Source organism: Podarcis muralis, chromosome 9 (genome assembly GCF_964188315.1).
Source record: "Podarcis muralis chromosome 9, rPodMur119.hap1.1, whole genome shotgun sequence".
NCBI lineage: Eukaryota > Metazoa > Chordata > Lepidosauria > Squamata > Lacertidae > Podarcis > Podarcis muralis.
This window is the reverse complement of record NC_135663.1, coordinates 81,149,536-81,162,404: the sequence shown is the minus strand read 5'-3', so window position 1 is coordinate 81,162,404 and position 12,869 is coordinate 81,149,536. Positions and strand designations below refer to the sequence as shown.

Sequence of the window (12,869 nt, the reverse complement as noted above, 5' to 3'; positions counted from 1 at the left end):
GCAAATATTTCCCCTAGCATGGGATTGATGCTGGTAAATATTACCTGAGGTTTCAAGGTTCATTTGCTTCTCTTACGTTAAGTGAAGTGAGAGCTTTTGTCATGCTGTGTATTGCATTATGTTAGACCTTTTAAAATGTTGACATGCATTAAACTTGGAATGATTGCCAACTCATGAAATATGAGATTTATGACATCTTTCCTTAACTCCATATTCCTCATGGTTGGTGCCATAAATGCTAACCTTGATTGAAAGACTTCACAATATCTTCACTATTCAGTTTTGAGTTAGGCTGACATTGCTCCAAGATTACTCTAAGCAGTATTTCTAATGGCACTTAAATGGTTATATTTATTGAATTGTTGGCAGAAAAGTGGAATAAAAATATCCTGAGAATTTAACACAATATAGACCTATAGTAAACCATAAATCATGATTTACTGTGCTTAATCAAATCTTGTCTACTTCATTGCTGCTGACTCATGTAGGGAGGAAATAAGCCATGATCCTGACGTAGCATTATGTCCAAACCTGAGATTCTGGGTTTCTTCCTTCTCAGTAAATTATATTCTGTAGCCTAAGCTTCTTTTTGGCTTACTAATCATGGTTTCAATCCTCAGTTTGAATGTACTGCTAAGCCAGGGATATAGGAAACAAACAGCCCAGAATGACCCATTCACAGTATAGAACCATAGAACCCAAAGGTCCTCTAGTCCAGCCCCCTCCCCTGTAATGCATGACAGATGGCGCCCCACCTCTGCTTTAAAACCTCTAATAAAACCATTAACTATGATTTACTGTGATGTGTGAACTGAGTCATTGTGTGTATGTTGTTAATGTAGTCAAAAGTTGCAGAATGAAAGAGATCAAGGGATCTGTTGCTTTACTTACTATTTGCCAACTTTATGTAGGAAAAAGATGTGCGAAAGTGGAAGGAAGAATTGCTAGATCAGAGGCGGAGGATGATGGAGGAAAAATTACTCCATGCTGAATTTAAGCGTGAAGTGCAGTTGCAAGCAATAGTGAAAAAAGCACAAGAGGAAGAAGCCAAGGTGAGCCTCATGAATTTGGGGAAGCTTTTGGGGAGCTCCTGTTCATTTCAGTGGCTCTTGCACAGGAGAGAACTTCATTCTGGATTCTGCTCAATATTTATATTTCTCTTAAGATTGTGAATGGCCTGGTGGAAGAGATGATATCAGAGCTTTTGAATGGTGTATCCAACTATGTCCTACTCAGACAAACCCATTGAAATTAATGGCATAGCTAACTTAGGTCCATTCATTTCAGTGGGTCTATTCTGAGGAGGACTTAGTTTTCTTTAGCCCTATTTCTGTCTCTCAGTTCCAGAACATCCGCTGTCCATGTGGGAGCCCTTAAACCAGGGCTGGGGAATCTGAGACCCCGCTGACGTTGTTGCATGCCGACTCCTGGTAACCCAGACCAATTGCCATGCTGGCTGGGACTGCTGGGCGGTGTGGTCCAACAGCCTCAGAAGAGTCACAGATTCCCCAGCCCTGCCTTAGGCATTGTAATTAGCATGGAGATAAAACAGGGATAAAACAGGACTCTTCCTCCCCTCCCTTGCCTCAGTTTCTTGTGGGCTGATGCTCATCCATTGGTCTGTTGCTTAGTTGACCACTTGCTTTATTGCATATTTTTGTTGTTAGTCATCTTGAGCATTTCCATAGAAAGTTCAAGGACAATTAAATACCAAAGGTTCCCTTCCTCTGATGGAAGGAGTAGTTCTGTTGGAGCAGCAGAATGTTTGGATACAGCCCAACGGTTACTTGGTTTGCTTGGCTAGTAACTGCAAATTGATGCTGTGTCATGGCAGATGGACAGTTATGAAGCATTGTAATTGTATAAACCAATAAAGGATGTGGGTGGCGCTGTGGGTAAAACCTCAGTGCCTAGGACTTGCCGATCGTATGGTCGGCGGTTCGAATCCCCGCGGCGGGGTGAGCTCCCGTCGTTCAGTCCCAGCTCCTGCCCACCTAGCAGTTCGAAAGCACCCCTAAGTGCAAGTAGATAAATAGGTACCACTTTATAGCGGGAAGGTAAACGGCATTTCCGTGTGCTGCACTGGTGCTGGCTTGCCAGAGCAGCTTCGTCACGCTGGCCACGTGACCCAGAAGTGTCTTCGGACAGCGCTGGCTCCCGGCCTCTTAAACGAGACGAGCGCGTAACCCTAGAGTCGGACATGACTGGCCCGTACGGGCAGGGGTACCTTTACCTTTACCTTTACCTTTACCTTAATTGTATAAACCAATGTTTCCCAAAGTGGGAAATACCACCCCCTGGGGGTGCTGCAACGATCCTTGGGTGCAATGCAGGTTGCATTGAATAAAAATTAGGAGGCAATGGAGGCATAAAGAAAGAAGAGAAGAGAAGAAAAATTTGAAAAACTGTTTGTACACATTTCGTCTGTTGTGTGAAGATACTTACTGCCAGGTCGGGTGCCGTTGTGAGACCTTTGGCTTCTTCTGTTAGCGTAACAGCTGTTTCCATCTCTTAGTTGAGAATGGAATTCTAACTGGATTTACCTTCATCCTTGCTTCATTAAGCCCGAGTGACTTCTGTAATCAAATTAACTAAATAATGTAATGTAATTCTCAACTAAACAGATGTGTGAAAAGTGTTGCATATGCTAAGCTGCGCAATATCTGTTGTCCCTTTGCTCTTGAAGATCAAGATTAATTGGGTCAGAATTACTAGTTGAGAGGAAGTAGAGGAAGAAAGCTAGGACTTCTGCTGCCACCTCTTTTGTCTCTTAAATTCCCATTGATGGCTGCTCACTGAGCTGCAAAATCCATTCTGTAAATGTGGTCCTCTCAGTAAACAAAGCAGAAAACCTGTCTTTTGTTTCTTCATTTAGTATCCCTGTAGACAAAGGTCTCTCATATGCGTGCGTGCGTGCATGCGTGCACACACAGTAAAAGAGATGCAATGGTGCTGTAATGTTTTCACTGCAGTAATTTTATAACAATAATAATATATATTTTTTATTTATACCCCGCCCTTCCTGGTTCAGGAAACCAGGCTGAGGGCGGCTAACAACAAATTTAAAACACTTAATTGATGCTCCAAAAAAAAAGCATAAAATGCGGTATAAAGCATAAATAACCATAAAATCAAAAATCAATTTAGGGGGGAAATCCATCCAATAAACATTAGATAATCACCAGGGCTAGCTGGCTAAATTAGTCCCACTTGGGCCAGCGAGGAGACCAGGGGAGAACCAGCTGTGGGATCCCAGAGCAGGCAATCTTCACAAAAAGGGGAGGGAGAGGGAAGGAAGTGGAACAAAAGATCGGGCCAGGTTCAAATTGAAAGCCAGGCGGAATAGTTCTGTCTTACAGGCCCTGCGGAAGGACCCTGGTCTCATGGGACAGAGCATTCCACCAGGTCGGAGCCATCACTGAGAAGGCCCTGGCCCTGGTGGAGGATAATCTAATTTCCTTAGGGCCCAGGACTTCTAAACTATGATTATTCATGGACCTTAAGGTCCTCTGCGGGGCATACCAGGAGAGGTGGTCCCGTAAGTACGAGGGCCCTAAGCCACGAAGGGCTTTAAAGGTCAAAACCAGCACCTTAAACCTGACCCAATACTCCACCGGGAGCCAGTGCAACTTGTAAAGCACTGGGTGAATATGCTCCCATGGCAGGGACCCCTTGAGGAGCCTCGCTGCAGCATTCTGCACCCGCAGAATCTGGTGTCTGGGAAACCAGGAAGCAGGATCCGAGCACAAGAGCCCTCTCCCCTCCTGTGGTTTTTAGCAACTTGTATTCAGATACATTGCTGCTTCCTATTCAGAGAAGGCCTGTTGAAATTAAAGGACATGGCTTATTTAGGTCCATTAATTTTGATGGGTCTGCTTTGGGCAGAATTTAGGTGGATGCACCTACTTTTGTGCAGTGATCCAGGTTTGGCTTAGGAATTTCTAATTTGCAGTGGAGACAGTGGCAAGGAGGAGGGAGCCCTACTGGGGGCATCTCACCCACTTAAAATAAGCTTGCCTTAGGAGGACGACCACCGTGCCCATGTTGCCACAACAGAGCAGAGGATATTGTGCTGCTTAACAAGCAAGCACAGCTTACCAGCAGTAGCATTTAAACTTCATGCAAGAGGAGCGCAACTCATATGTCAGGGCACACTATATGGGGCTGTATCTCTCTGACGTCAGGGTGAACACAAGGAGGAAGTTTGCTTATTGGAAACTTGTCAGGAAAGGGCACATAGCAGAAAAAGGACAACACACCCTAGACTTACAACACACATAGGAACTTCTGTATATAAACATCTTACAGCTTAAACCCACTTCAAAACTGACTCAGATAACTTGGCATTAGGAAAATGATGGCTTTCCTTATATTTGTAGAGCTGATCAGAACTCCTTGTAAGCAATTTAATTAATCTTTTGCTGTTGCTTGCCAAATTAGAGTCACATAACCCCATTATTCTCTTTGACTGTTCCAAGAGTTGGAGGCTTTCCCAGCTCACGCACCAGGCCTGTTCCCAAAGTTTAAAATATCTGAAATGGCTGCCGACGCATCAGTTGAGGCTTCTGAAACTCTGAGTTAGATAAGTTAGTCAGCAACATGGAAAGTGTTTATTTGAAAACATAAACTTTTGCTAATAATGTTAAAGTCAGATTTGGAAACGGTGACCTTTTTTTGCAGCACATATTGTAGTGCTTAACCATTTTCTTGGCTGGTTGGTTGGTTTTAATATGGCCCTTGCAAAGTCCAGAAAGTGAACTGGTTGTGTAAACTGGTTCAGTTGGGTTGGATGCAGATCATCAAATTACTGGTGGAATTTCTCAGGTGCTGATATCCTCAAAACCAGGGCTGTCTAACCTTTTTGGCCAGTGGGAATTTTGAGAAAGTGCAGTGGGCATCAGAAAATGGCTACTGTGGGGGGGGGGGGGGCTATCATAAAGCAAGATGACTGCCAGATCCAAGAGAGAAGAGTAGTTCTTTTGGGCAGGCTGATGATTAGTAAAGGATCCTAGGCAGCTAAGGAGCAGAGTGCTCTGTAGGGGAAGGGCCATGGGGTCTGGTAGAGCACATGCTTTGCATGCAAAAGGTCCCAAGTCCAATCTCTGTCATTTCCAGGCAAGGTTAGGAAAGACCCCTGTCGGATTTCACTGCCAGTCAGTTAGCAGGCTTATGGAGCACCACATCAGTTTCCTGTGCCTCAGCGAGGCTATTATTCCCAGTAGCAGTTGTTCCTTTGTCCTCTGTAATACTGTCTCCGTCTCCCTCAGGATTTAGTATAAAGCTGTCCTGATCAGTTTCGCGAGACTCTTAGCAAACACATTTTTGCCAACTGCTATGAGGTACAACACATCTCTTGCCATAAGTCCTTCCTCAAGGAAGCCGAGACCGGGTTCTAAGAAGCCAACCTGCTCAGCCAGTGGTTTCTTTCCAGTACTTTCCTCTCTCACCCTGGGCCACAACCTTCAACAGGAAGGAGTGAGTTGGTTTTAGGTTTCTGGTTGCTGTTAATTGTCCAGAGTCTTTATGATGTTTTATATACTGCTCTTACCCAATTTTTAAAGACTTCTTTATCACTCATATTCAAACTTTGCTTTAATTGCAGGTAAATGAGATAGCATTTATAAACACATTAGAAGCCCAGAATAAGCGCCATGATGTTTTGTCCAAGCTAAAAGAGTATGAGCAAAGGCTGAACGAGTTGCAGGAAGAGCGTCAGCGAAGGCAGGAGGAGAAACAAGCACGTGATGAAGCTGTGCAGGTATTGCTAAACTTTACAAATGCAACCAGTAATAACAGAGTCAGTATAAAATTGCTTTTAGCAGCTTCATTTGTTTTACTGGTGTGATGCTTTCATAAAAATAGGGCCACACCTCTGCTTCCGCCCCCCTGGGCTGAACTATCTGTCCCTGCGCTCATCCAGAAGTTTTTGGAAAAGGGCCTATTAAAAGCTGCTTGCTTCTTGTGCTCATGTTCTGAGATTTTTAACCTGAGATGCTTGCTCTCCAGGAACGTAAAAGGGCTTTGGAAGCAGAACGCCAAGCCCGGGTTGAAGAGTTGCTAACGAAAAGAAAAGAGCAGGAAGCTCGGATTGAGCAGCAGCGGCAGGAGAAGGAGAGAGCCCGGGAAGATGCAGCTCGTGAAAGGGCCAGGTAGCAAGCTTGATTCTCTTAAACTCTGCTATCCTCAGCACTTTTTATGGGTCTTGGTAAAAGACAGATTCTCTTGGGTTTTTGTTAAGGTGGTCAACCTTTTTTCTGTCAAGAGGTTGCATCTCCTCAGGGCCGTGTCAGGGCAGCACGCCGTCAGTGGTGAGGTGCAAAGCCAGCAGCAGAAGGGGCCAGATCCAAGAGTGGCCATGACTACCCCTTTCTCTCTCCATCTAAGCAAAACATCATTTGTGGAGCAGCCATGTTTCTGACATTATGTGGATGCTGTCTCTCACACAGGTTGACCTGAAGTTCTTTGCCATCAGTATCAGATTGCCCAAATAAGTGATATGCTTCAGCTTTGACAAGGCTAGCTATTAACATTCTGACCTAGAATCGAGTTTCACTTGCAACATTACTACTGTAAAGTCAGGTCATGCTCTACTATAGAATCTGAATGTGGCCCATTTTTTAGAGGAGAACATAATGTACCAGAAGGTATTTTGGAGGTTCTAGTTAACATAGAAACTGAAATTTTCTTTCAAAGCCTCTTCCTGAATTACCCAATGTAACATTTAGTTTTGATTTGAAACTGCCCTGTGAGTAATCCGGCTAGAGAGGTGGAAGTCAGAAAGTGGTTGTTTTATATATCACTCACACACACACACAAATAATGGCCATTATTTTGCTAGCTTGTAAACATGCTTTACCTGTCAGGAGAAGATTATGGAGCCCATTTATCTAAGAAATAGTGGCAGGCATTTTGTTCTAGTTCATGTGTCTGTTCTTCATTAATGAAGTTCTGTCTATGTAATATTCATTCCTGATTAAAATATTAGACCTGCAACCAAAGGTTGCAGTACTTAATGCTTGGGGAAGGTCTCAGGGGTGGAGCATCCCTCTTCTTTCTCTCTTCTCCCGACAAGGCAGTTGTGGGAGGGACAGGTTGCTCTTGCCAGCGGTCTTAACCAGTTGCTTGCAGAGGGCATTTGAAATTATTTAGTGGACAATCTTCCAAGGGTCAAGGGTCACCCACCCTTGCTTTAGGGGGCTTTTGTGAATGCTGGTAGCTTCGAGAACACTGTCCCACCATCTCGTCCTCTGTCGTCCCCTTCTCCTTGTGCCTTCCATCTTTCCCAACATCAGGGTCTTTTCCAGGGAGTCTTCTCTTCTCCTGAGGTGGCCAAAGTCTTGGAGCCTCAGCTTCACGATCTGTCCTTCCAGTGAGCACTCAGGGCTGATTTCCTTAAGAATGGATACGTTTGATCTTCTTGCAGTCCATGGGGCTCTCAAGAGTCTCCTCCAGCACCATAATTCAAAAGCATCAATTCTTCGGCGATCAGCCTTCTTTATGGTCCAGCTCTCCCTTCCATACATCACTACTGGGAAAACCAGAGCTTTAACCATAAGGACCTTTGTTGGCAAGGTGATGTCTCTGCTTTTTAAGATGCTGTCTATGGGGCAGCCCTAAGTAAATCAATTAGACAAGGAATGGTGATAAGCACAGCCCAGATTGTGATAAGCGCAGCCCAGCCACACAGGGCTTCAAACAGGACACAATGCATTCATGTGCTGCGATAAGAACAGATCATTTGGGAAACCTGGCCCTTGCAAAATTTGCACATCTGCTTTTGCAAGAAAATGTCCTAAACAATCTTCCTCTCTGTTCAGTGGGGCAGAAATATCAGGGAAGAGTTCACACATCCATAGTGGAAATTAAGGCATTGTTGTGGAAGGAGTCTTGTCTGTCAACCTGCCAGCTTGGATTCCCCCTGCCTACAACATACATTGAATTGGTTATCAGGAAGGTTTCTGAACATTTTAGATGTCAAAGAAGTTGAAGAATACTAGTCCCATCAATTCATCAATTCAATTCATGCAACAACACTAATAAATGTTTGTGAGGTCAATGTAGGTGCTCTATAGTTGTTGTTGGCATCCGTCTGTCTCTGGAAATGCTGGAGGTGTGTGCCTTTGGGGCTGAAGTCAAACCACTGGAGAGTTACAGCGCCTGCTGTAGCTGTAGAGACCAGTATGGGAGAGACATGTTTTGTTTCAGCTGGGGCAGAGGAAGGCACCCGGTTGTGCTCCTGCAGATGCACCATGGCATTTTTTCTCTCTGTGCTCCTCCCAGCAGTCATCCATCCTCTGGTCACTTCTGTTGGATACACAACCTGGCTGTCTCAAGGCGCTGCAGCCATCTCCAAGGGATTTCCACGCAGCAGGGGTTAATGTTGCCAGCCTTGCTTTCTCTAAAGTTGTTGTTTATATATTACTTTTTATTGAAACCAGAAGTTTCCGTGTGTGTTTTTCATCACCTTCAGATGTCCAGTAGGTTTTTGTCTTTGAATTCTCAAACAATAAAAGGAACAGTCTTTCTCAGCTATTGGATCCATTTCTGAGCTCTTGAGGGTTGACCTGGTAATCAACTGCCGGGAATATTCATTGTCACAGCTGGTGTTATTTACAGTGGTCAGGAACTCTGCATAGAAAGGGTAAGCAGGTTAGGCATCCTTTTAAACCTCAAGGGAGGCATTTCTTTTGGCGCCTTGGGTCCTTTAGGCCCCCAAACAAATCCTGAAGCATAAGGGTGGAAGCCAAGGGTGTTGATCTGTGTCAGCCTTTGCCTAATGCCACCTGCTGCCCTGTTGATGATGCACTTGGGTGCTGCTTTCTATTTGCCTAACTATTTAGAAGTGTGTCAATAAAAGCTGCAGCTAGCTTTTAACCCAGTTGTGTGTTTTGCCCCACTTTCATCCCCACCTGCTCCTGCATTGGACACAGTTCATTTTATTCCATTTGGAAGTGGTGGGCTTTCTTTCTTTCTTTCTTTCTTTCTTTCTTTCTTTCTTTCTTTCTTTCTTTCTTTCTTTCTTTTTTATTTCATAAGCTTTATACACGGCTTGATTGTAAATCACTTTGAGATCTATATCTATATATTACAAGGTATGGGGTGAATTCTTTGTATCTTTTAAAATGTTTTTATCTGCACCCTCTTATTTGCATAGAGACCGAGAAGAGAGGCTAGCTGCTCTGACAGCAGCTCAGCAGGAAGCTATGGAAGAACTGCAGAAAAAGATCCAGCTGAAGGTAGAGCCTGAAAATTAGTTGCTATTTGTGGAGTTCTTGTCTTTATCTCTGGCATTTTTTGTTTAACAAAGTGATATCAGGACCGAGTAGAAGAAAGCAGTTGTGTGGCAGAAGAAAGCTGCCTGCACAACATTCCAAATATGTTAGCTCCCTCTCTGGTTTTCTGGTTTTGGTCAAACTTCTCTGGCTTCTCCTTCTTGTGAAAAGTTAGTTCTTCCTTTATTGTCAAATCTTGAAGGTCTTTGGTCCACAGGTCAGCGAGTCATGAGAACCTGCTTCCCAGTGTTGGCACACTAGGCTTTTGGGCACAGCCACCACGTGTGGAAGTCACAGGCATTGCTGGAAGATAGTCAAACACCAATTTGTCCGCCTGCGAGTATTGTTGTAAGCGTCATAATGATTCTGTACTTAAGTCGCATTAAGCAACAGTGATTCAGTATGGAGACAAAAGATGGGGATGGGAAGCAGATCACAGCAAACAGAGCTCTGGAAGGTGGGACTAACAGGAAACATTTAAAAGGATTGCAAAGTGGGGAGAGACAGGCCGGATGGAATAAATAAGGCCAAAACTAACCTAAAATAAAGCTAAACTCTACCGTTAATTTATTGGAAGGTGTGTGGCATTGAGAAAAATTGCATCTCCATTCCTCCAAGCTATTTGTTTATGTTTAGGATTTTCTGAATTAACTTGCTATTTCCAGTAGTGCCATTGTTTTACACTGATTTGATGTCAAGCCCTTTAGCTGTGTTTTTGACCATTTGGATGTCACTGCTGACTACTTCTGATTTTGCTCAGCATGATGAGAGCATTCGGAGGCACATGGAGCAAATAGAGCAGAGGAAAGAAAAAGCAGCAGAGCTGAGCAGTGGAAGACATGCAAATACGGACTACGCCCCTAAGCTTACACCGTATGAGCGGAAGAAGCAGTGCTCACTCTGCAATGCCTTGGTGAGCTTATAATTCTCCTGAGTTTGTGCAGACTGTGGCGCATGATCTGCTCCTTCCTTTTCCAACAAACCTTTTGAGTGGAGATAGGTATACCAGTCTGTGTATATATTGGATTTGAAATTGATTTTACATCTGAAAGTGTTTTTAATTGGGTTGTATCCAATAGCAGTCCTACTCTGAATATACTCATTGAAATTAATGAGCAGGTTGCCTAAGTTAGAGTCATTAGTTTCAGTCCACCTACTCTGGAGTATACCTTAGTTGAATTGACCCCACTATTTTTTATTGCTATATGAAATTGGTTTTATTGCAGATGTTTTTATTGGGAAATCACTTTGAGATATTTTGGAGGGGAGAAATTAATAAATGGAATTAAATAAATTACCATGCAACATCTCAAACTATTGTAGAAGAGTAGCTTAAACTGTGAGACAGGAAGGTCCCCTGTTTCGATTTCACCTCAGCTGGTCCTTAGGCAAGCCACTCGATTCCCCACTCCTGCTTCCTCTCACAAGTGTAGGTGTGCACACGCACAGACAGGTCATCTGCAAGATGGCAATAATAATAATACAATGATACTAGCCTACCTTACAGAATTGTTCTAAGGTTGCTTTGTTTTTGTTTTGTTTTTTGTGTAATATTTCCGCTAGCAATGCAACTCAATTTTTTTAAAAAACAACAACTCATTAATAACATTATTTATGATTGAGTAATCAATTTTGCCTATGGGTAAGACGGTACTTCTGAAGCAAGGAGTATTTTTTCATTTTTAGATATTATATGTGTTTATAATGGAAGGCATGTTGGACAGCTCCCTCTTGTGTGGGAGAAAAGGAGGACACTGCTGCCTAATTTAATGCAGGACTCCTCTTTGCACTGTGCTTTTACTCAGATTCTTTTTTTAAATCACTTTCCAGATTTCCTCAGAGGTCTATCTCTTTAGCCATATTAAAGGTAAAAAGCATCAACAAGCAGTGAGAGAAAACAGCAGCATCCAAGGACGGGAGCTTTCAGACGAAGAAGTGGTAGGTCTTCGTCCTTTTTCTTTCCGCCTCTTTAAGGTCATGTTCATATTTTCTCTAGAAATCTTTCTAATCTTCCCCAAATTAATAGGTGGTTAAACAATTTTTTTAAAAAATAAATTTTTTATTAGATTTTCCACAGTGATAACACAAACCACAAAGCAAAATGATACACAAAAACAGAAAAAGAAAAAGGAAGGAAGAAAGGGGGGAAAGGGGGGAACAATAAACAGATAAACAATAACAACAAATTTAATTCTTCACAAATCCAACCTTTTAAACATCTTGGTTGACTTCCTCAAATCCCTCCCTTCTGAGTTTCCTTGTAATTAAAAGTAACAGCTTTCTAATATCATTATTAAACTAAAACAATTTCCAGTTATAGTCTATCTTATTCACTTTTCTTAACATTCTAAATCCCATTTATTTGATTATAACTTAATTTAATCCTAGGCCTATTTGTTTCTTTCAAGTAATTTCTAATTTTTTATATTACAATATTTATTCAAATAGTCCTTGAATTTCCTCCAGTCCTCTTGAAACTCCTCTTCTTTCTGGTCGCGGATTCTTCCAGTCAGGTCAGCTAGCTCCGAAAAGTCCATCATCTTCATCTGCCAATCTTCCACTGTTGGTAGTTCTTATGTTTTCCAATTTTTAGCAAGTAATATTCGGACGGCCGTTGTGGCATACAAAAATAATTTAACATCTTTCTTGGGCAATTCTAAACCTGTTATTCCAAGAAGAAAGGCCTCTGGTTTCTTAATAAATGTATATTTCAACATTTTTTTCAGTTCCTTATAAATCTTCTCCCAGAAGTCTTTCACCTTGGGGCAAGTCCACCACATATGGAAAAAAGTACCTTCTTTTTCTTTACATTTCCAACAAAGGTTATCACTATTGTGATAAATCTTTGCTAGTTTTACAGGGGTCAAGTACCATCTATACATCAGCTTCATAATATTTTCCTTTAACATTGTACATGCAGTGAACTTAACCCCTTTCCTCCATAGCCTCTCCCAATCCTCCATCATTATATTATGTCCTACATCTCTTGCCCAATCAGTCATAACCGATTTAACTTGTTCATCCTTTGTATGCCACTCCAACAACAAATTATACATTTTAGACATATTCTTATCATTAGTATTTAACAACTCCGTTTCCAATTTGTTTTTTTCTGTTGCAAAACCATTTCTCTTATCCATCTTATATAATTCATTAATTTGATAATATTGCAACCAATTCACTTTATCTTTAATTTGTTCAAATGGTTTTAATTTAAAACCTTCCTGATCCTCTAACAACAAATCTTATTACCTCAACCATTTGTTTTCCATATTTAACTTTTTGGGGGCCTGTGCTTCCATTGGCGAAATCCATTTTGGTGTTTTTCTTACTAAGAGATCTTTATATCTAGTCTATATATTGTATAACACCTTTCTAATTACATGATTCTTAAAACCACTGTGGACCTTTATCTGGTCATACCATAGATATGCATGCCATCCAAATTGATTATCCAGTCCCTCCAAATCTAACACATCATCATTCTCTAATTGAATCCAATCCTTGATCCAGCAGAAGGCAGCAGCTTCAAAGTATATCTTCAGGTCTGGTAGAGAAAAAACCCCTCTTTCTTTTATATCTGCAAGTAATTTATAT

At 42.1% G+C, this 12,869-nt stretch overlaps 1 protein-coding gene across 9 annotated transcripts in view; it reads left to right on the top strand.

The window, feature by feature from the left end:
• SCAPER (S-phase cyclin A associated protein in the ER) overlaps positions 1–12,869 on the top strand; it is a 203,665-nt gene that overhangs the window by 55,905 nt on the left and 134,891 nt on the right. For all 9 annotated transcript variants that reach the window (XM_028744781.2, XM_028744780.2, XM_028744779.2 and 6 more), the window contains 6 exons: positions 912–1,052; positions 5,603–5,758; positions 6,007–6,149; positions 9,155–9,236; positions 10,033–10,185; positions 11,103–11,210. In XM_028744781.2, coding sequence (XP_028600614.2) covers positions 912–1,052; positions 5,603–5,758; positions 6,007–6,149; positions 9,155–9,236; positions 10,033–10,185; positions 11,103–11,210 — 783 coding nt within the window. The remainder of the gene's footprint in view (positions 1–911; positions 1,053–5,602; positions 5,759–6,006; positions 6,150–9,154; positions 9,237–10,032; positions 10,186–11,102; positions 11,211–12,869) is intronic.